This window comes from Borostomias antarcticus (assembly GCF_949987555.1).
Source record: "Borostomias antarcticus genome assembly, chromosome: 8".
Classification (NCBI taxonomy): domain Eukaryota; kingdom Metazoa; phylum Chordata; class Actinopteri; order Stomiiformes; family Stomiidae; genus Borostomias; species Borostomias antarcticus.
The window spans coordinates 23,411,124-23,435,901 of NC_140241.1; the positions used below are offsets into that span (position 1 = coordinate 23,411,124).

Here is a 24,778-nt window from a genome sequence, read left to right on the forward strand (position 1 = left end):
GCACCACATATATATATGTAAGAGAAACAGAGGAAAGAAAATGTGCCATCGATGCGGTGCATCACCACACTGTAGCAGTGACAAAAGTAGCTGAATATTGAAAATTTGTAGCAATAATGCCCCGTTGTGTGAAGAGTGTAAAGAAGTTTGACTATCTTTATGTGTTTAAAGATTGTAGGACAAACAACTCAGGCTGTGACCAGTCACTGTTCATATCCACATCTCTCTCCTCTTTCCTTGTAGTGGATCCCTCCACAAGGTGGCAGTATTTAGCATCTGTCCATCTTTCCTTATGTCTCTGTGCCCCTGGACTGCATAAAAACAGACATATTTGAAGGCAGTTGGGTAGAAAATCGTGCTCAGTTGTTCATTAAAAACAATTGAGGACAACTCGGGGAAGCAATTTAGAACACACTCAGAAAACACTTGTAATTATTTCTCCTGCTGGTTCCATTGCACGATGAAAGAGCCATATGGGTCCTGCCTTGATGGGTAATGGGACCACGACCAGGTTAGGACATGAACACAAGCAGAGCCAGATGAGTAAGGTGTGTAAAAAACAACACCACAACAAAGTCACTGCTTCTCACAAGTGCTAAGTTTCCTGCCTCGCAAAATGGAGTCCGGTGCAAGTCGATAAGGCCTGAATGTTATATAGCTGGCTTGAATTTTTTCTCTCAACTTAATCAGTCTCCTATGGCCTTGTCATTCAGATGTAAATGCTCAGCCAGACAGGCCCCTGGCTCCCAATACCATGGTACAGGAGGGCGGCCGTCATCCTGGCTCCCGATGCCATGGCACAGCAGTGGGGCACCATCCTGTGCCCAGTGAGCTGAGCAAAAGGTGGGGAGGTGAACCAGGTGATATGTCCATTATTGGCAAGGGTACGCCCCCTCAAAAGATACCCTTAGCGATTTTCAGGCCTTTTTGCTTCATTCGCGGCAGTGTGGAACTGGCCACATGTTTGGTCCTGCCTGCCTTCGGGAAACCACGTTTCTTTAAGACAAAGTCGTAGTTGGCGGAGGAATTCATGGCGTAGAATACATTGGCGTTGTCTGGAATCTTAAGCTCTGTTAAGGGAAGGGGGGAAAAATAAATGGGTTAATCATACAGTTACAACATTCATGAGTAGGCAAGCGGAATTGCAATTTTACCAATTACCGGAATTACCATTAAGGTCATATTTTACGGTTTCAAGTCATGTGATCCGCAACTTGAACAAAGTAATAAATTATAAATGTAAATCTAGAGATAATTTTGAGCATCTTTCTTCAAGTGCCCGGGGCTGAATCCTTTCTTTATACAGTAATTTGAATTTTGGGGCAGATACAGAATCTGCAGCATCAATGATTGATTTACTTGGTTGGGTGTCACAAAGCCTTCATCCAGTTAGTGAATATGACTGGGTGTCTTACCTTTCTCCTCTGATATCTTCTGCAGTAGTTCGTAGTCCTCTGGTCTCTCCCGATCCAGGTTATGTTTCACCATGGCTTTCCTGATAACTGCTGGTGTCTTGTCCTGACTGGTCACCTGCAGTCACATGATCATCATTATGCATTAGGATTGGCTCCACCAGTAGCAACAACAACAGCCTATTACAATAATGCAGGGAATTATTCTTTCCATCATTAACAATAATGTCAAAGTGCTACTATATCTACCCCAATTTCAGCCTTTGCCCAACCCCTTAGAAGGCACTACTCCATACTCCATACTCCTACTCCATACAGAGCCACTCTCCTGAGATTATGTAATCTAAAATGCAGATTTTCCTCTGTAGATGGAGCAAAGCGAGCCAGATTTACAACTAAAGCCATAAATATCACTTTTGCAACTGTCGAAATGAAGGCCAGGACTAATTTATACACAGTATATAAAGCATTGGTATTTCACTGGAAAAGTGGTTTTACTGTGTAGTTACTCTTTAACAGTTTTTCCACCATTAGGCTGGTCTGTCAAGCATTCTTCCATCAGCACTTCTATTCCTTTTTCCTTTCATTTGTCACTCCATTCCCTTTTCCCACCTCGTATTCCCACTGTCCCCATTTAGGCTGACGAGACCCTCCCCCTTCCCTCCCCTCCCCCTCTCCTCCCACCCTCCAGCGCTCACCAGGATGCTCTTATACATGTTCCCGTTGTCCACGTCCAGGCTGACGAGACCCTCCCCATCCCCCTTCCCCCTCCCCTCCCCCTCTCCTTCCTCCCTCCAGCGCTCACCAGGATGCTCTTATACATGTTCCCGTTGTCCACGTCCAGGCTGACGCGGATGATGCAGCAGTCGTCCACTTGCTGGTTATAGAGAGGGAGGGACAGCGAGGAGTAGCTGGAGACCCCAGAGACGGAGCGCTTGTGGGAGCGGGAGCCCGTGACCGGCGTGGAGGACATGGAGGACGACGAGGCGCTGCTGGAGCCCGAGCCCGAGCCCAGGCCGGAGGCGTCCAGAGACGACAGCGAGGTCGACTCCCAGAACTGCAACCACAGCCAGGGAGATGATATTGATCAGATGTCAGCATAGATGTGTGAAGCTCACTTAAGTGGAGGTGAATGAGGTTGAAGATCTGTCAGGGTTTGAGCAGCATTAATTTGCTACACCTCCAAACTACTTGAGTACTGGGTCTAAGGTAGGATCTCACCAGTCTACACCTTCAACTACTGATGGGCATTCAGAGTACTGGGTCTAAGGTAGCATCTGAGGAAAGTAAATGGGACCAAGATCTGTGTCTATGGTATGGTCAACGTTGGTCCTACCCAGTGCCAATCCAGCCCAACAATTTAAGTTGTTCAAATAATCCTGTTTCTCATATCTGACCACTAGCTGTGTGTTCAGTGATTAATGTACAGTAGGTGTTGGGCTGGAGCAAAGCTTTCACACAGAGTGTGGTTCCTTCATCTGCCCTAATCTGAGAAGTTCCTTCATTTGCCTTGATCTGAAACAGATTAGGTGGTTTGTTGAAGACGACAAAGGAAGGTGAGGGAATGGACCCAGAAGACGGTGCTTCTTTAGACCATGGAATATATCATGTTACATAACATCAGATTACTTCGAATTAATCTCTGGCTCAAATCCCACAATTGAATGAGCAAAATGCATAGGAGGATGTTGAAAGTGCATTAGTTCACGCCATGACATACATGTGAAATGTGGGAAACACAGAGGATATTAGGGACAAGATATAGTGCAAACAGGCAAAATAAGATGAGTTGATGAGTTCGAGGAAGTCCTGAAGATGGACACAACAAATTCTCCAACATAAATATTGTATGAAACCAGGCAAAACAAAAAGGATAAAGGATTGCATACAATGAATAAAGCATTCATAAAAGAAGATGCATAATTGTGTATGAGCATGGTACGGGTAGTAGGCTATTCACAATGAAATGCTTAGCTTGAAACCTACGATCCTAAAACATGAAGAGACTCATGCTCTACTGACTGAGCTAGCCGGGCAGCATGGAACACAAATGAAGAAACATCCAACTGAACGTGAATGAAAATCACTCAACACACACCATGGTCCTAATGACACAAAATGTCCACCAGAATGTGGATGACATCACATACAGTATAATGACATGGTGGAAAGAACAGCACATCCTCTGGTAATGTGAAATGGCTGCACAAAAGTTAGTGCAGGTGACACAATAAAATCGTACAGGAAGTGGAAGCAGTACCGTGGGTGCCAGGTCAGGCAAGGGGCCGCACTTCCCTAATGTGGAATTGGAATGTTTTACGGAAGGCGTGGAGGTCTACAAAAAGGAATTAAGAGCTACAGTCACCAGCCCGTCTCACATGGGATGCTTTATGAGGGATGTTGGAGTTATATGGCTACATAACATCTTTATTAAGTGGGCATAAAACAACTGTTATGATCCTGAGTCTAACAGATCATTTAAAATAATGCGCATATGGAATTTAAGATATTCTATATGATATACTACTGTATGTATGATATACTATCTTGTTGTCTGGGTCCAGGTAAACAAACGGTTCACAGAACACATCTTACAATTATTGACCAGAATCAAATACAGTGGAAAGCCAGAAAAGGAGAAACATTATTGCACATTATGACCAAAAACAAAAAAAACACACAGGCACAGACACAGACACACACACACACACACACACACACACACACACACACACACACACACACAGTCAGAGGTGAAAAAGGAGGAAAACCTATGTTTTAAAATGTGATGAAATAAAAGCTAAATATTATCTGGGAATTTTAGAACAAGCCTGCGGACTCCTAATGTCCTACTGTCAACTAACCAATGGACATTCATAGGGTTAAGGTCTTTTCATATGTCTGCACTTTAGAGTGGTATTTGCACCAAAACTACACTCGTATCGACCCACATCAACTGTTGCAGGTCAGTGCACATGTGCATAGACAGCCTACTGAGCAGCCTACATGTAGGCCAGTCCCCTGTCCCCTCGTCCTCCTCACCTTGCGCTCCTGGGCGTCAGGCGAGTGGGAGATGAAGCTGATGTTGATCTCCTCCACGTCCGAACTGCTGGAGCCCGCCGAGGTGACGCTGAGGGAGTCCGCCCCGTCGCCCCCCCCTCCGCCCCCGAGGCAGGAGGCGGAGCGCAGCTGGTCGAAGGACTTGGAGTGGCAGCTGCCCGCACTGCTGCAGCCGGGCTCGGCGCCGGCAGGCTGGCGGCTGAGAGGAGGGAATGGAGACGGTGGATTATCACTCAATTACACATGAATGCAGTTTGCTGAATGTTGGGCGCCGCTGTGGTATTGTTCTACAGTACATGCACCTTGAAGGTGGAAAGGTTGACTCTGTGGTATTTGTATAAAACCAGACTAAATGGTTTAAGGAGGTAAATTGAAACTTGAAGAGGGTTAGGGTTAGGGTTAGGGTTAGGGTTTGGGTAGGGTAGGGTTAGGGTTAGGGTTAGGGTTAGGGTTAGGGTTAGGGTTAGGGTTAGGGTTAGGGTTAGGGTTAGGGTTTGGGTAGGGTTAGGGTTTGGGTAGGGTTAGGGTTAACTCACTCGCTCCAGCGTTTGATGATCCCTGTGTTCTTCTTGGCTTTGAGGGTGTTGGAGGCTGATTCAGACAGTGGCTCAATATCACATGACTGACTGTAGCTGAAGAGATATAAAGAGAGGAAGGGTTATGAAGTGTGTGTGTGTGTGTGTGATGGCAATTAGTGGCAGCATTTTGAGCGCGCATTTGAGAGGGTATTGTCAGTCATGCGTCAACATAATAACGAAGAATTATTCAGAACATTATTGGAACTACATTTAGCAGGTGCAATGCATTTCACAGTAATTACATGCGGATAGATTATCTCAGGATAGTCACTGAGATCCTGGTACATGCATTGAAATTTTGCATTTTGCCCAAGACACTAAAACAAAAGTGTGTGTATGTTCCCGTTTTATAATTTCTCATCTCTTTCAAGCCATCTCCTTTTCTCTCATTGGAAAACCTTCTCTTTTCCTCTGACCGTACCTCTCGGCCTCTGTGAGCTTGCCCACGCTGGAGAACCATTCTCGGAAGCGTGCGTTACGGATGAAGTTGTAGTTGTTACAGGCTAGCTGCAGCAACTTGATCTGGGCTATCACCTCAAACTCCTGCCACACACGCCAGAGAGAGTTGAGAAGGATCAATTGCAATTGAACACATCATTATCAAATTATTCATCGTCAAACAACTACATATCTGCCTATAAACAATAGACATACTCATAAATTAAATCAAATCAAATCAAATCAAACTTTATTTGTTTTGCGCGTTTCATACACAGAGGCAACACAATGCGCTTCACAGAGAGCAATGGGGGGGTGGGCATAGGTCCCAGCCCTACATATTCCAGCTCATACATAATGAATTTATCATATAATCACTATTTATCAAACAGTCAATCAAATGATGAGCACTAGAAAATGTGTCCCATTCCCACCAAATGTTTCTCACCTTTCTCCTTTTCTCAAAGTTGATCAGCCCTCCCTGTGAAGACGCAGACAGGTACATGTTTTAGAATGCTGTCGGTCATGGAATGAAAATACAGCATGTTGTTATCATAGCAAACCTGCACTCACATCTAGATAGTCTTTCATAGCAGTGTCCATCATGACCAGGTCTGTCAAGAAGGTGCCCAAGTAAGGAATGGTCCCCTGCATCACACTCTGAGCACAAACGCAGAAGAGAGACTGAGGTTAGATTCATATGCCGCCATGACGGTGCCAGATTCAAGGATTTACCACTAGAGGGCAATCTGTCCTTTAACAGTCTATTAGAGAGGGTGAGTTTAGTGAAATTGAAATCGTCATGCTAGCTACAGTACTCAAAATGCTGAATTCAGAAGCATTACTATTATTATTATTATTAGTAGTAGTATCATCATTATTATTATTATTATTATTATTTATTATTATTATTATTATTATTATTATTATTACTCTTATTGAGTGAGACATAACCCCACGTTGCTCAGGTGGTGCTGCAAATATTGTATTGTGTATTTGTTTATCATCAACATTTCTAATACCCCTCCCCCTTGTCTTTTGATGGTCTCACCAGGTCTCGGGGTTGTTGCTGTCTCTTCTGGGCTCGTTTGGGGTTGATCTCCAGGGTAGCAAATTTTGACGTGCCCTCCTGAGCAGAGAATGGGTATACAAAGTTAGGCTGGGAAGCACAGCGGTAGACAACAACTTGCAATTCAATTTTGTTTCTAAAGGCAGTCATACCACTAGACAAAGTCACCACTAAGCTCTCTCTTACAATCCTATGGGAATGTCTGAAGGACATGAAACTGGAGATAGTCTAATATGAATAGCGCCTTTCTAGTTCTTAGCATTGCCTACTAACAGGCAATGATCTAAATGATTTAATTCTCTCTTCACTCTCTCCCACGCCCCCCTTCTACAGACAGGGGGGGGGCGAGAGGGTGGGCGCTGACCCCAGTTGTAGGAATGCAGAGAATGTCAGGGTTTGAGGTCTGTGTGTGTGTGAGAGAGCGTGTAAACCTGGCATCGACTATCTCCCCTACTCAACACCTGCATAGTCTCAAATTGGCATGTTCAAGACAAGCCCATTTACAATAACACTACTTACGTTATTACAGTAAGAGGCTGATAATGGAAAAATACAAGATGGCACCAACTGAGTGCAGCCTGAGCCTCAAGGTTACAGAAGTGAGCGGAAAAATGGACTAGTCGTTATTTTGTATTGTATTTATATAACCTCCTTCTCATTGTGCTATATGGCCTACTGTACATTGCAAAAGTAAAGTAAGGTCTGAGATTATGACACAGTCTGTGTGAGAGAGGGTGTTATCTTTCCCCTCGAGGGCATGAATGAACAATCTAAAACCATATCACTATCTGCTACTCCACGCCATCATGGCCTGTAGCAATGTGCATATTTCAGTGTGTGTATGTGTGTGTGTGTGTGTGTGGATTAGTATGGTGAATCAAGTTGATTCCGAAGAATCTGACAGCAATGCCAGTAAAATGACAACAGCGCTATACATGTTCAATGAGGATCGGCCTTTCCTGAACACACACACCTACGGACATGATCACCTGAACACACACACCTACGAACATGATCACCTGGACACACACACCTACGAACATGATCAATTCAGTCAGTTCAATACCTTGATGAGCAGCTCTCTGCTGAGTGAGTGGTTATTCTCATCTGAGAAGATTTCTGACAGCTCCAGGAAGATACGGAAGTTCTCCCTGTTTGATGAAGAAAGAGCACGGTACACACAAAATAAACCTTACCCAAAAGACAGGACAGTCCCAAGACAACTGGACAGATGAAAACTATTGCAATACGTTTACATGCAGAATTCATGGTCTCTTTGTATGACCCAAGCCTAACCCCTCTCTTCTCTGGAATGGGTGGTCCATTTCTTATATTTGTTCATTTATTAGACAGGGGGAAAGCTGAGAGCATAATTTACAATTTGGTCATTTTTTGGGTTACTTTAATCCAAAGCAACTTACAAAATGTTTTGACAGACGTAACATAATATACTTTAAGGAGCGTAGACAGCACAGGCTGTGGTTGTTCCTATGCCTGCGGTGATACACATTATGTGCCACATAGAGTTGAATCAAAGCCTTCTCACTTTTTCTGAAAACCTGTGCAATTCAATCAAATGTTAGTATTGGTGGAGCTCTAAATCATGGTGATGGTCAGGGGTTAAATTGGTCCGGGGGTATCTGGGGCTCGGCCCCGGCACATAGGTTCCCAAACGTCATCAACCAGAGCTCAACCCCAGCATCTATCATCAACATTTAATTGATAAAAAAAAAATTATCTTGGTCTTTATTGTTAAAATAATACAACCATTTCGTGTCCACCATTAAAATAAATCACAATTCATTTTAGTTACAGATTTTTCAAGATGGCGTCATCACTTTCACTGGCCTGGGTACTCTTCACTTTCGCTCCACTTGTCAGTCAGTTGTCAGATTAGAAGCACTGTGAACTCATGGAATGGGATAGGGAGCCCTCAGATCATTTTATGAGTGATTATACCTTACATTTCGTCTGATATATTCCGATTAAACAATGTTTTCTCTAACAACACCGAGATTTTAGTCTGCCAGGAATCGCTGGCAAGCTATCAAGTAAGCTAACGGTAGCCAGCTAGATATACTTTAGCTAAATAAAGATGCCTAGTGCTATCATGGCAATCTATCATATCAGCCATGTTAGCTAGCTACATGTTTTGCTCCTACTCAGGCAATGCAGAAATTATTTCCTTTCATTTCTTAAGTTACATTATTTTAATTTTTGAGACAGGGTGGAGTTAAAAGGAGAAAACTTAGAGATGCTTAAGGAATGTAGAAGTTATTTATTTTAGCTAGTTAAATTAGCTTCAGGTAATCTGATCATGGCTTAATCTAGCCTATCATAGGCTGAGTTTGATAAACTGTACAGTGTTTTTATATATTCTTCTAGGATTGAGTCACCAAACCCAGCAGTAGCTACAGAGTGATGCAGTGCAGGGCGGAACAGCACAGCATAGGGTTGAGAAGAAAAGTGTTAGAATTGTATTTAATCAAGAATACTTTAATTTCAACGATAGATAGATCATTAAAGCATTGGTATTTGATATTTATGAAGCAGTATTAAGCGCCACCCTCACTGCTGCCACTGCCCGCACCCATGCGCACCCTTGCCAACCTCGCTAACACAGGTGATGGTTGCTCATTGAAGTCAGTGGTTTGCTCACATGAGAAGAGTCCTTTGTTGCTTAAAATTAAATTAAATGTACTACTTACAGTACAATGTATCAAAATGCAACTGACCCACGTTGGAATTGGATCGACCAGATGATAGCGGACTCAACATCTTAGCTACCTGAAAGGTACTGAACCTCCATCTCATTTGAGCTTTTAGTTCGTCTACAGGCCGTGCACCCTGCTGTCTCACCTGGACACTTCATCCCACGTCCTCTTCAACCTGTGGACCGGGTTGCACTGGAGAGCAGAGAGAATGGCCCGTAGTGAAGAGAAATTCTTCAGAATACGACACTCCTGTAACAGAAGAGGAAAACATTCAAAACTAGAAAGGGTGCTCAAAGAGCACAGGCCTCTGCCCATGAATGCATTTTGTTGGTGCAACCAAGTTGAAATGGTAAAACTCGCTCCTCAGTATAAATATCGCCCACTCGCACCGTTGAAGAGGAAGATTTTGGGTGGCGTAAGCGGTAGTGGTATTTATGAGAGGTGGTCATGTGTGGTATGAACGTAAATCAGGGGACCTGGGTGTGATGTCAGTGTGAGCAAGTTGCAGGAGGAAGCGATACATCTGTGCACGCATACATGTAGTTCAAAGCAAGTGTAGGCCTACTGCGGGCTTTAGGTGGAACAAAAACTCCAAACTGCCTACTGCTCTCGTCTTTGTTCATAGCACAAGTGAACAATCCCAGCATGTGCAGGGTCAGAAGATTTTCCTCAGAGGTTTGATGAGGTGTGCGTTTCTGATCAGGTCATTTTCTGACATTTCTCCATTTAAAGCCATAATCCGGAATCAGTAAAAAATAGCATGTATGGGCTATTACAAAAACAATGGAAGCAAAACGATGAACGGAGTGTATTTGATTTGTTTTGTCAGACTTGAATTCTCCAGGTTATGGCTTTAAACAACTCAAGTTTTGCTCACACTGTACATTCTCCCAGAGGCGATTTTAAGAGCGACAACAGTGCCTCACCCTGGCCACTTCGATCCAGCGTTCCACCAGCTTGGCTCGCTGCGTGGGCTTCAGGGAACGGTCGCTCAGGCAGGTAGCGATGACGCAGTTGGTGACACAGTTGAACTGGGTGACGGTGGCCCGGATGGTGGGGGCTAAATGTTCTTTGCCCTTCTTGTCACGTTGAGACCAGATATTACCCAGGCAGTGATATGGCACAACTTTCTTAAAGAGTTCCTGGAGATAATTGAAAGTAAGAGAGTGATTAGAATCCACAGATATGTCTGGTTTCATTATTAAGGAAAGAAGATAATAAAAGAATATCCATTATTAGTCCCACAATGGGAAATTTCAACATTGCAGCAGCAAGTGGATATAGTAAAAAAAAAAAAAAAAAAAGAGATAGCATAAATAAAGATTAAAAATGTACACACATTTGATACAATTTCACACACTATATACATTAGAGTGCAATCATTTTGTCAGTTTAGTTCCTGTATGTGTGTGTGGTCTACTGGGGAGCAGCACTGGGAGGAAGGACTTCACACACTTTGGGTGAAAGAGTCTCTCTGAAGGAGCTCTCCAGCGCTGTCACAGTGTCGTGCACAGGGTGAGAGTCCTTCTCCATCTTCTCCATCTTAAGCCGTAATTCTCCTTTCTCCCACCGCTTTACAGCCTTAATTCTGTCCTGTATCTTCGTTTGTGTTCTGATAACTTATGCAGCCACCATGACAGATGATTTACTGGCGAGGCTCAAATAGAGACAACATTTTGTCCACTATTAGGACCATAGTCAGGGTCTTTTTTTTGGTCCACGACTCCTTTGAACCAGAAGTATTCCCTCAATTCACTCTGTTTACTTCCTCTGAGAAGACAGATTGGGGAAAAAGAAACAACTAGATAGAAAGAGAACTAGGAAAAGAGTGAAAATGAGAGAGCGGGAAAACCAGAGACTTAAGAAGGCTTTGATGTGGGCCAATAAAAGTGTCTGCCCTCCAGACTCCTGATAAAGTACGGCAGGAAACCCCCTGGAGTTACATTAGCTTGAGTTTTAACAGGCCTGTAAGCCCTCATCTCTCTCTCCTCACTTCCTGAGTTATCTAACAGCCCCTGGAGAGCAGAGGAGGAAGCCCCACCAGCTATCACTCAACTCCGAACACAGAGGGGAGAGAGTTGAAAGAAACACAAGGAACTTGACAGACTTGGGGGGAACGGGGGGGTTAAACCCCATGACAGGTTAGGAAAAATAAACACAAACTAACTAGATAACCCAACACAATCTAACACACACGATTGGAATAGAATAGTTCACAGAATAACTAGATATAATAACCCAACACAAGCTAACACACACAATTGAAATAAAACAGTTCACAAAAGTTAATAGGATAATCTGAATACAGTTTCTAGAGTGGAACTATAATAGTACTAATATGGTTGTTTCTTACCGCATCCATGAGGGTGAACTGCTCTGCCACAACAGTGGGGTCAAAGGTCAAGAAGTCGGGCAGTTCATCCCCATAGCCATTCTCCTCCAATAGGGTGAAAGGACAGGGACCGTGCACTCCAGGGTCCAGCACTGGGGGGTTAAAACCACATGTCAGCATCATAAAGTAATTAGCAGACACCGAAAGTGGATACACTCGAAACGAGTGGCTGCACAATTTTAATGTGTTTTAATAATAGTGTTAACAACAGGGGTATATCGGACCAGAGGGACAGAGGAGAGGCATGGAGAGGTCAAGCGGGTCAGAGGTCAATCTCACCCTCGTGTTCGGGCTCCCGGAGCTGGCGTCGGTGGAAGTGTGTCAGCAGGTTGCAGGCGCGGCGCTCCAGGTCCGAGCCGGGGAAGTTGAGGTGCAGGTAGGAGACGAGGCGTCGCAGACAGCTGTAGTCCGGAGGCTTCCAGAAGTCCTCAGAATACTGGTCCAACCACGCGCCCAGTATGGAGGAGATAGTGCTGAGGAAAGATACAGAGAGTCTGTCACTTTTAGAGAATGTGACCTGGGTCACAGCCTGGTGTTAATTCATTGTACATTTTGACACCTCATAACTGACTACCCCTATCAGCCATAACCCTATCTCTAATCAAATATAAGAATCATATTAAGTGTACAAAGTATTAACACAACTGATGAGTCACCTACAAATAAGAAGACAGGGCCAAAGCCAGGATAGAGAAGACGGTGATGGGGGAGAGGAGCAGAAAAGGGAAGTATGGAGAGAGGAATTAACTAGCGGAAGGCAGGAACGTGTCACCTCAAACCGGGAGGTGAACAGGAAAGAGATCTAGAATGCTTTCATTCCCTCAGGATATGGGTCACGAATGCAGGCCAGTGATGACGGATTTTGTAACGCGATACACAGCACACACTTCAAACAATGGACACGATACTCATATTCAATGTCCTCTGGGGCAAAGGTAAGAAGACCTACAGTACTTTAGGTCAAACTAGCTTATTTTTTTATTCAACTTGACCCCAATGCCTTGTGTGATGGTGGGAGGCCTAGCTAAACCTACATAGCTGTAATACTGTAGGTGGTGGAGCCTGGAGAGGAACACTATTTATTCTATGTGCCAAGCAAAGATGGAAGCTACACATATCTCATGTCATTTTTCTCCCCAGCTGTGGTGGTGACAAAGATTTCTTTAGTATCTGTCTGATTGGCTAGTGGTGTGCCTAGGGGAGTTCCCCTCTCCATGATGGCATGGTGGCACGGCATGTAGCACTGTCACCTCACAGCACGAAGGTCCTGGGTTCGATTCCCGCTTGGAACGCTGTTAGCACTGGGGGGTGAGTTCTCTGCAGGCTTGTCCGCTACCCAGGCGGGGTTTCTGTTCTCCCTGTATTTGCAAGGGTCTCTCCCATAAAGAGTCCAATACGAGAAATATGCAGGAGAACAGAACAGATTGCTAACGTTGTCCGTCCCTGACGAAGATGGACCGGAGCACATGGATTGGTACCCGGGTGCAGCTCATGTACGCGTTGTCCGTCCCTGACGAAGATGGACCGGAGCACATGGATTGGTCCCCGGGTGCAGCTCATGTACGCGTTAATGGCTAATTTATACTTTGTCGTACGACACTTTTGAAAGTGTCGACAGACAGAAATGACGTCACTGTCGATGCTTTTTTGTGTCGGACAGGAGTGTCTTGCACCTACCAAACTTTTTAATGTCGCAGACGCCGTCACTTTCGTCGCACAGCTGTGATTGGATAGCTAGATAGAAGGCACGTTCGTTGCCATGGATCAATCAGCTACGCGTTATAATGTGTGCGCTATAACACAAACGAACGTACACGGGTCGGAAGTCCCTTCCAATGGGTGGGGGACAATATACATTATACCATGACCTGGGTGAATACTCGATTCTGATTGGCTGGAGGGGTGTGTATTATTTCTCGTCAGATGCACAGCTAGAGCCTCATCACAGTTTTCACAAATCACAAATTAAAGTGCTTGTTTCACATCTCAGCGTTACACTGAAACAGCCTTTTAATCTTGACTGTAAATATGTCACTTAAGTACATAATTTTTCAACCATGTAGATTCCAAGTATGTGGTCAGGATTTGGGGACAATGTGGTTATCATAAATAGTTTCTTGGCAACTCGATTTGACAACTGGATGATTGATATATGTTGCAAAGCAGATATGCATTAGTCTACACTTCGCTCATGGCTAACTAGCAATATCAGGTACAGTAGGCTAGCTAGTTTGGGTTGCTAGGCTCATTGTTTGGATTACTACTGTAGGTCGTATCCAGGGGTCAGAGACATTGCTGAGAGAAAAGGTAACAGACACTTTCCATTTCACTTACGGTTCAAATCCCATGTTAACTATTGGATGTCATCGCTGTTCCTACAGGAAATACGATATACAATTTGTAATTCCATAGCAACGTGATTTAGCACTGAGGGACTATAATGAAGCAAAGCATAAGTAACATACTTATTTATATTTTAATGTAGAAAATGTGAGTAAATGGCACATAAATTTTGTCTTTGGCAAGTGGCCACAGTATAAGCGGGATAAGACACTCTGAGTTGTGCTGTTATCGAAAAATAATGCACGACGTGGAGGCTAAAAACCCCACGAGGCGAAGCCGAGTACGTAAGGGATAATACGTACAAACCTCGTCGTGTATTATCCCTTACGTATATCATTGCTGTAGCAGAACCAAACAGTGGTCTACAGATATGAGGTTTTCACAGAGGAGCTCAATCACTTACGGTATCCCTATTGATTTATCATAGCAACAACATAGAAATATTAAAATTTTCAACATCTCATGGAAATCTTACATTACAGCTTTAACAACTTGGCTAATTTTAACTGTGTTCTACTGCCTCTTTAGATTGTAAGTGGTGGTGAGAAATGACATGAGAGACATCTGTACATACTGGATTATCCATCATAGGGTTAGGGTCAGATTGAGATTATCCAGCATAGGGTTGGGGTTAGATTGAGAGTGTGGTGACATACTTCCTCAGATCAGTGCGGTCATCATGAGTCAGTCTGTGGCCTTCTGATCCAGGCAGGTGCTGCAGTTTCGCATACCTGTAAAAACCACACCCACAAACCCATTAATATTCATCCCTTCTTTAAATCAATCTAGCTGTGCGTCCAGTCATTTACATTTCAATCATTTATTCAACGCCAAATGAAAATCTTCAAATTCCAGTTTTTTTTAAATTTATTTATTTATTTTTCAGTACACCAATATATTTCACATAGTTACATTAGATAGCTCTCTCTGTTCTTTCTCCATTAGGCCAACAACACGTCCATTTTTACTTGTACATCTGATGATCGTATTAAAAGATAAATGTACAATTATTTCTGCCAACCCTTTTTTCATTTATTATTTAAATTTGCTCTAGATTAAGTGAACCGACTAACCCCTTCATCGTCAGTAAAGCCTACTGTATAAAGAGCAAGTGCCACTGGCAGTCACAGTGCTAGAGAAAGGAACACAAAACCATTGGGTAACAATGGGAAACCATAGGGGACAGTTATGAGGTGGAGAGGTCAGCAGAGGACCTCAGGTGTTCTCAAGACACGGGTCCAAAGAGTGACTCTGCTGTCCTGACCGGCGGGAAGCTCATTCCACCACAGTGGTGCCCCAAAACAGAGAGGAGCTTTGTCTGAGTTGACTGACCGCTGCATCCTCATAGAGATCGCTGTACTAGGCGACCATTGTTAGAGGATAGGAAGAGGCTTTTCCCCGATGCGATCTGTGACTGGAGGTCAGTGAAGGGGGCGGAGGGGTGTTATATGGGAGAATTTAGGTAGATTGAACACCAGATAGGCTGCAGCGTTCTGGATGCATCGACGGTGAAAGCAGGCAGCCCGGCCAGAAGTAAGTTGCAGTAGTTAAAGCAGAGATGACCAGTGCCCTAGACCAGGAGTCATGCTTCTCCTCTCCACCCTTTAATTCATTCTCTGATAATCAGTTGATTCCTAAATATAGATGCCCCCCTACACACACACACACACACGCGCACAGCGCCTCCCCCACTCACCTGTTGAGCAGCAGGTCCAGGACCTGCTTGGTGGTAGCGAAGGAGCGATAGGTGCAAAGGAAGATGGTGACGTAGGTGGAGTCGTTCCCCCGGAAGGCGGCCACCATGTACTCCACCAGCTTCTCCAGCGTTCCCGCCTTGATGGTGCGCACCTTGCACGTCTCGTACAGGCTCAGCGCCACGTCGGGCTCCCCGCCCGGCCGGCGCTGCCCCCTGCTGGCCGCGTGGTGCATCTGCACCTTCCGCAGGGTGATGGTGTACAGCGCTCCGTCCTCCACCTCCTCACCGATCTCCTGGGTCGCATTCTGGGGGAGAGAGAGAGAGTCGGGGAAGAGAGTTGAAACAGTTCCTAAACCGACATGATGTAGAATGTGTGCCTTTTGAAGAAATATTGGATGGTCAAATCATGTAAAAGTAGGAAAACAGTGAATTGATATTAAAGTTACACACTGAACTGACTAAATACACTGTCAAGTATTTATGTGATACTATGTGAATTGATGTTAGTCCTTGAATTACTTTTCAAATTATCGGCCATTTTCTAATTGAATAGGGTGAGGTGTGGTATTTTTTGTGTTTTTTTGTGGTGTGGTCATTTTACAGACAGGAGTAAAAATACAAAGACTTCATTACAATAAATTAGAAAATAAATATAGCAAAATAGCATATACATTAACCATAAAACAATAGTTAAAGTGAAAGTAAAGGAAAAGTTGATCAGTAGCACCTATTAAACTGAAAAAGGTTACAGCCAACCATAAAGCTCCATGGAGAAATTAGGAAATGAATAAACTAAAGAGAACCTGCAGAAGGTCTGAGCGAACATGGAGAAAGACCAAACTGCAGGTCCACCATGATATTCTCAAAGAACATCTTTCTGCCTTTAATAGGGCAATAAGAAATGCACGGAAAGACCACTTCTCATAATTTATATATCTGAACCAAAATAATTATAGGGTGCTCTTTTCAATGATTAATAGCCTTATAAATCCTGCCATTAAACACCTGATAACCTGCTCTCTACAGTGGAAGTGATGCTGTCAAGCAATGAAGTGACACCTGTGAAACACAAAAACACACACATACACACAACCAATCAACCAAGTGCACAGACATACATTCTCTCTCTCTCTCTCACACACACACACACACACACACACACACACACACACACACACACACACACACACACACACACACACACACACACAACCACACACACACACACACACATAATCACACAAACTGCACAACAGTAGATGGGACTATGCTTGCAAGACAGAGCACATGTAAATTAGTCAGAATCCTACATCCCTGAACTAGCAATGAATCTGGCAAAATGTGTTGCTATACTCCAGAAATCCCAACCACCAGGTCATCCATTTCAATTTTATAAATAGGACCTACAGTACTTTACTCCATATTTGTTACATAAAATTAAAGCCATACCCTCACCTAACTACTCTGTGTACAATACAGTTGGCACCATATTCCCTATGTTATGGGAGTGCCCTGGAGATGCCGATTTCTGGAGGATGGTTTGTGACTGTCCCCCATTCTGTACAAACAGATTCCACACTCACCAGCAATTGCATTACTCAATGGTAGTTCAATCTTAGATTTAACTATTAAACAAAAACGCCTCTGGCTGGCCGGCCTTACAGCGGCCAAAAGACTTATAACTTGGAGGTGGAAGTCTCCTCATTCTCTGACTACACAGAGGTGGATATTAGACTTCATATAGATATAGCCAGCATGGAACCTTGGGCTCATGTTTCATGCTCGGATCAAACCATTATTAGGCTACTAAGTTCCTTCTATAGGCTAATCTATTTGCTCTTTCCATGGGGTCCTGTGGGGTAGGGGGGCCTCATGGGTATGTGTGTGTGTGTGGAGGGGGGGGGGGCTGTGATGGGAGGGTGGATTGGAGGTATTTGAGGGGAGGGATATTTTTGGGAGGGGGAGGTAGGATGGGGAGGGGGGAGGGGAAAAGGGGAGGGATGGACGGTTTGTGGGGAGGATTTTGTCATTGTACTTCTCTCCTGTGTTTAATTGTCTGTTACCACTCCCTTGTATTATTCCCTGCCAAAAAAATAACACAAAAAATGATTAAAAAATCCTACATCCCTACATCACTCAAGTCTTAAGAGATAACTGAGCATAGATAAGAACCGAGCATATTCCCACAGCTGGTTACACGCTACTTCTGTTCAAGGGGGACGCGGGAGGGAGTTCCCTGTAGACTGTCAGGGCTGAAAGTTGAGATCAGGCATATGAGGCCAAATGGGCATGAGTCATCAGATCGCTGGGATCCAACATCCAGCATTACACTCACTAAGAGCCAGGTGTGGTTCACTGAGCCTAAAGAATCATTCAGGCCTTCAACTATCTTTCTCTCTCACTCTCTCTCTTTCACACACGCACACACACACACGCACGCACGCACACACACACACACACACACACACACACACACACACAGACCTCCCCGTGTCTCCATGGTAGGCACTCTGACAACCACACTGCCACTGGCTGCTGTCCTACATCACTCTCTCACTCCCTTTCTCCTTCATCTCTCTCTCTGTCTCTCTCTCCCCCTTTGGTGAGACGCTGAAAAGTCTTGGAGAAGGAAGTAACATGCTGGCTGGCTTGACTGTGATTTCCAAAGAGGCGGGTGGCTTGACAAACTCAATCAAATAAAGCATATGCTGATAACACATCCCAGTTTAATTTGAAGTGTCTACTGAGTGTTGAGGGCTGATTGTGGCTCTGCCAAGTAGACTATCCCATACTTGATATTCACACTGTTGGCCCAAAATGGCACCAATATACCGTATGTTGATAAAAATGGACATCATACGGACATCGTACATATAGTCGGATGTACATGGACATCGTACGTACAGTTATTACCTACGTACAATTATAGAGTAGATTCACCAACATTCTACTGGTGTTGCACAGATATTCACACCCTGCTGCCACAGAGAGAGAGAGAGAGAGAGAGAGAGAGAAAGAGAGAGATGGGGAAAGAGAGAGGGAGATATGGAAAGACAGGGAGAGATGGAAAGATTCAGATTTTTCACATTTATGCATTTTCAGCAATGCTTTTCCAATCTTTCAGCTGTTCAGCATTCACACGCATTCTCAATTTTGAGTTATCACTCACTTGCTTTAAGAGTGAACAGTTGACTTTATTCTCATTAGCTACAACTCATACTATTTTTAATATATTTGTATTAATATTAGCATTTAGTACTATTAAACATATCTTAACTACATACTATGCCTGCTGTCAGCAAGTTAAGAGAATGTATCTTTTCTAGTTATTAATAGGGGCCCTATGCTATGGTAATAGGAACCCTACAGTAATATTATTATTTTCCCTAAAGTGGTCAAATAACTAAAAAAAAGTTAGCATTTCTGCCATTTGGTGTGTAGTCCAAAATCTGTCAGTCTACACTCTGTCTAGTTATTACTATGGAGGCCCTATGCTATGGTAATAGTAACCCTATTGTAATATTATTATTTTCCAGAAAATGGTCAAATAACTAAAAAAAAGTTGGAATTTCTGCCATTTAGTGTGTAGTCCAAAATCTGTCAGTCTACCCTCTGTCTGTTACTCTGTCCTCCTGTCTGTCAGTCTGCCCCTGTTAGTCAGTCTGCCTCCCTGTCTGTCAGTCTGATTATGGTCATGGGGGCGTGTCTGTAGGACCCCGCCCCATTACTGCTTGTGGTTATATTTATCTTTGTGTTTTGAATTGAGCCTCTGTCCTGTTACATCATAACACAGGGTCAAATGCTTCCACATTACATTTGTTCCATTCAACCCTAGCTGTTCATTCAACCCTAGTTGTTCATTCAACATAAGCTGTTCATTCAACACTAGCTGGTCAAGCTGTTCATTCAACACTAACTGTTCATTCAACACTAACTGTTCATTCAACACTAGCTGTTCATTCAACCCTAACTGTTCATTCAACACTAACTGTTCATTCAACCCTAGGTGTTCACTCAACCCTAGCTGTTCATTCAACCCTAGCTGTTCATTCAACCCTAGCTGTTCATTCAACCCTAGTTGTTCATTCAACCCTAGCTGTTCATTCAACCCTAGCTGTTCATTCAACCCTAGCTGTTCATTCAACCCTAGTTGTTCATTCAACCCTAGCTGTTCATTCAACCCTAGCTGTTCACTGCTTTTGGAAGTAGTTTCCCTCTGAATGAATATGCACCTCTGATCTGGAAGTGGAGCAGGATCTTTGGCCTGGTCTGTCTTGGTGTTTAACTGCTGGTTTTAACAGTGCAGTGAGAGTCAGCACATGAAACGTCAGGCAGACACCAAATCAGGAGTAGCAAATAAAAGGAGTGAGAACTAAGTGAAGCGAAGAAACGAAAAAAGAATGCAGTCAGGACATTATACTGTAGGGCAAAGTACATTTCTATATACGTGTACTGTACATTTCTGTATACGGGTACTGTACATTTCTATATACGGGTACTGTACATTTCTATATAAGGGTACTGTACATTTCTATATAGATACTGTACATTTCTATATACGGGTACTGTACATTTCTATATACAGATACTGTACATTTCTATATACGGGTACTGTACATTTCTATATACGGGTACTGTACATTTCTGTATACGCGTACTGTACATTTCTATATATGGGTACTGTACATTTCTATATACAGGTACTGTACATTTCTATATAAGGGTACTATACATTTCTATATACGGGTACTGTACATTTCTGTTATGCAGCTGCAAGCAAGAGCACAGCACAATCATTTGTCCGTCAACACCCAAATACAAATAATAATCATACTGAGCTAGCCTACTTTCTGGTAACCAGATAAGGCTATTCATGGTAAACAAAAGTGTTCAGGCACTACGCAGGTAAGTAACATATGGCTATTGAAAGCAAGCTCCATTCTTTTTGTTACCCTCCTTTATAGGTCAGAGTTTAGAAGGTCAAATTCTTTCATTGCTGTGGCTGACACAGACGTCGGAAAGTGTAAGGTTATAGGATAACAGCACTGGCGACACTGGGCTCTAGCCTACATCCGCTGTTCAGGTCACACAGAGAGAGGGGGCGGCTTTTCAGGCTTCTGTCTTGTGCTGTCTATTTGGGCCGTTTCTCTGGCCCTGCCTCTCATGTGCAGGAATCCGAAAGAAAAACACTGTTGTGTGATACTACGACAACATGAAGGACAGGAATGAAAGAAAAGACAAGTGGGAGAGACTGAATAAGGGGCACCACAAGGGGGAATTGTTGGTCCAACTTTTGTATTTTTTGTTTTGTGAGTACATGGTACCTCCCTGTTCTCTGAGTTCCCCAGTATGCCGCCTTTAAGGTATGACGGTGTAATGTGGAATGTAAAGTTGTTTTTAATGGTTATCTTTTCTCAGCGGCCATTCATCAACACCTTACTTGCTGCAGGAGATTCAAGGGGGTGAACATTTAAAGTCAACAGGAGATAAAGTGCAAGGCCTTATGGAGTCCAGATGTAGAGCTGCCCTTCTGTACCGAGAAAGTCATGTCACCACAACATGGCCTCCACTCACATTTCACTTTTTATGTCATTTAGAATTTTAGATGACACTTTTATTCAAAGTGACTTACAATTAGTAATAACCTCTGCAGCGGATCACTGTTGATCTCTCGGCTTTGGAGCGGAAAGTCAAACACAGAGTAAAAACTAATAACACAGTAAATAGTCATTCTTCTTACTGTAGCTCCCAGCAGTAGGCTGTGGACCAAAGCTGTCTTGTATTATTTTATTGTGGGCATTTCTCTGAAGTAATTATCTGTTCCATACAAATATTCTATTTAACTTTACTGGAGGGAAATTTGCCTGCAGATAGAAAGAGCCAGTCAGCTGAAATGGCATGTGCCCCATGGTCTGTGGGGGAAGACTGGAAAGGAAAATTCTGTCTTACCAACAGGATCTCTGCACTATATCAATGAAGGATGGCAGTGCAATTTAGAGCCCGACTACATGAACCAGATAACCAGTTATAAGACTAAAAAAGCATACATATTCTTCCTCCAACAACAGCAAGATAGCTTTCGTTTCTGCCGTTTGACTGAGTTTTGATCGAGAATTGTGGATGTCAAATATGGAAAGTGTGTCAGTGAACATGATATGTCCTGTAGTCTGGCTGCAGAGAATTGACACCACTTGCACCAAACTGCTAGCTTTTGTACAGTTCCGGTTATTTATATAACAACCTAATTTGGCATTTTAGTATTATTATTATTATTATTATTATAAGTAGTAGTAGTATTGTTATTATTATTATGAGACTGTCATCCCCCACCCATGTAGCATGTCGCCAGTACAGTTGTTGAATGCAAAGTTAAAATCAAATTCTCAGCTAATCTCCAGAGCAATCTCAGTGGATCTCCAGAGCATCCAGCAGCTACGTGGAGCTGGGCTTCAGAACGCCCGTACTATTCAGAGATCCTCATTGTGCCTGGAGAACAAGCCTCTGAGCACATACTGTAGCCAATCGGTGATCGCAGAGATAGAGAGTGCAGGTCTGCATTCTATGACCGAATCCCACAGACTCCCCCACCTAACGGCATGAAACTTTGTCATGGTTGGACACATACTGTATATGACCAAGCCATACTCTAACTCTGATCTATCCAACGTGACCAAACTACATAAATAAATCATCATTGTGAATACTAACTAATGATAATTGTACCCAGAATGCACCTAATCCTGACAATAACCTATGAGAATCCTAACATTTACAACAAGCACAGAAAGAGCTAAACGCCACAAGCTCTGAACTCAGTGGATTTATAAAGTAGATGCGCTCCTGAGCGGAATAGACCTAGGCTAGTTTCTTTATGCAGGCTTACAAAGCAAAATGTAGGACACACACGCACGCACTAGGCCTACAGGGGTCAAATGAATATCTCCCCTTAATTTCATCAGGTGGGAGTCAATTAAGTAACATCTACAAGAAGCCCTTGCCAGGAGCTTGCCACCTCTCAAAAATCCAGGTGATGTCTCTCATGTCCTGACTGTATGCATTTGACCATATGCCAGTCAAGGTCTGACTTTGGTCATAAGACAGTCAATACTGGGAGTTGCAAAACGTACTGTAGCCTATTCTATTTCACATTGTTGGAAAGCTTAAAATCTGTTCCTTCAAATGTACAGCCATACCTCTACAAAACAACGATACATATTCAGTTGAGTCAGCACTAACTCAATAACAGGTCATGATCCAGGTCAACCTCTCCATGTTTTACCAACAGCACACAGAGTAACCCCAGTTGAATTAAAATCAAATACACGGCTCGAATGCCGACCCCATGAGACTGCTACAACATGTGTTTTATAGGGCACACTCTGCTAGGGAACCTGGGTAATGTGGCGCAGACGAGCATTGGGACAGATTGTTCCATTAGTCCCCAAAAAAATCAGCCTAATAATTGGCTGATTGGCAGCTAATGAAGGTGGGGATACGTCTTTCCATCACTCAGGCTCTCATTTGCAAATAACAGCCCTTTATATCACAGGCCTATGTGATGCTAGCCTACACAAACCTCATCACTGGACGGCCAGTCGCTAAACAATAACACCCAAACAAAAACAACACCCAATAAATTTTTTGGGCAAAATTTGTTACCTCCGACTGCGGAAGATCGGGGTCCAGTTGGGTGAAGCTATGCAGGACGACAGTGCTATCATCCCCAGCCACCTCGAGTTTAACTCCGTCCCAGATGTTGCGGATCCTCCAGGTGCTTGCATCGAACATCCCATTGGGGGAGGCCTGACTGACATGCGTCTCGCCCTGTGCTCCAGTTAGATAAACCATTGGTCGACTGTCGACACAGCTGCGACAGCAACAATACCAGGGAATCCGACACAAAGATGGTTTTACTTCATGTCTTACAAGGGAAACGACTGGCAAATCAACTTTTCACACTAAGAAGAGCATGCTCTAACTACAGGCCAGGGGTGGACTGACTGACTACACACTAAGAGTTGAGTGCGAGGTGTGAAAAAGAGACAGTGAGCTCGGCAGTCTGTCTCTCTAGCTCCTCCCCAGACCCAGAGAAGCCTGCCCCCTCAAAGAGACTATGATGTCATTAATAGCAGTGGTGTGTTGAGGGGGAAGTCACTCTGTTGCACCTATGTGACTGCTCACAGGCTTTAGCACTACTACACTGAATACGATTCACACTCTCATGGACAACAAGCAGGTCCTGTTGCATAAGTGTCGGGCTAAGAAGACCAACGCAGGCCTACGTTATTCATTTTCAATTATTTGACATACACTAGGCCCACTGATTGATAATTGTACACATTTCCTTTGGTAAACTCAGTTATAAAATGACCATCAGAGTGACAATAGAAAATTAAATGCCTACCATACCATATGCCTGGCAAATGCACATACTATCAACTATCCACAACACCACGTGCTTGAAAAAACGTCAACTTAAAAATGCAAGAAAACACTGTTTTGTTGTTAAAGTGCGGTACGAGGATAGCCAGGGCTGGCCCCACACACATCCTCTGCAAAACGTTGGCTACTCTACTTTCCACATCTGTTTTGCGTTGTGCGTGGGCTGAACCAGTCGACTCACTGCCAGTAAATGCAGGCTGAAAACAAAGTCAGGAGACGCTGAGGAATGTGGAGAGGGAGAGAAGGAACGGGGGGATGTTGGGAGTGCTGTCTGCAGCGAAAAGGGCTCCTACTGTATATTTATCAAGGGAGGGTTTTTAGATACCTGCGAGATAGGTTTGTGTGTGTGTGCACAGTATATTTGATGATAGCTAGCTTGCTAATACAGTTTATTTCAGCTACGAGCATGGGTAGATAAATATCAACAGTAAAGAGGAAGATGTACTCACTTTTGTACCATCTGTATCATGTCCACCTTATCAGAAACCCTGAATTCCTACTGTCACATCACTCATCTCCCTGCTGTACTCATGTGGTGATAGATTTAGCACATACTGGCAGCCGAGCATCCACTACATTAGTGAATGAGGCCGCCTGTCTCATGTCCCAATTATTATTGTTAGTATTACTATCA

General features: G+C 43.6%; 1 protein-coding gene across 1 annotated transcript; it reads right to left on the reverse strand.

Moving 5' to 3' along the window:
• Window positions 1-894: 894 nt before the first annotated feature.
• Window positions 895-23,550, reverse strand: ralgds (ral guanine nucleotide dissociation stimulator; the record flags this gene model as incomplete). Its single annotated transcript, XM_084441900.1, has 18 exons — window positions 895-1,070; window positions 1,416-1,530; window positions 2,218-2,469; window positions 3,673-3,747; window positions 4,455-4,671; window positions 5,009-5,104; window positions 5,472-5,593; window positions 5,937-5,969; window positions 6,062-6,148; window positions 6,540-6,617; window positions 7,624-7,708; window positions 9,417-9,520; window positions 10,198-10,413; window positions 11,625-11,755; window positions 11,943-12,136; window positions 14,663-14,737; window positions 15,703-16,007; window positions 23,362-23,550. The coding sequence occupies 18 exons, from the start codon at window positions 23,548-23,550 to the stop codon at window positions 895-897; spliced, it is 2,550 nt and encodes an 849-aa protein (XP_084298026.1).
• Between the last annotated feature and the right edge of the window lie 1,228 nt (window positions 23,551-24,778).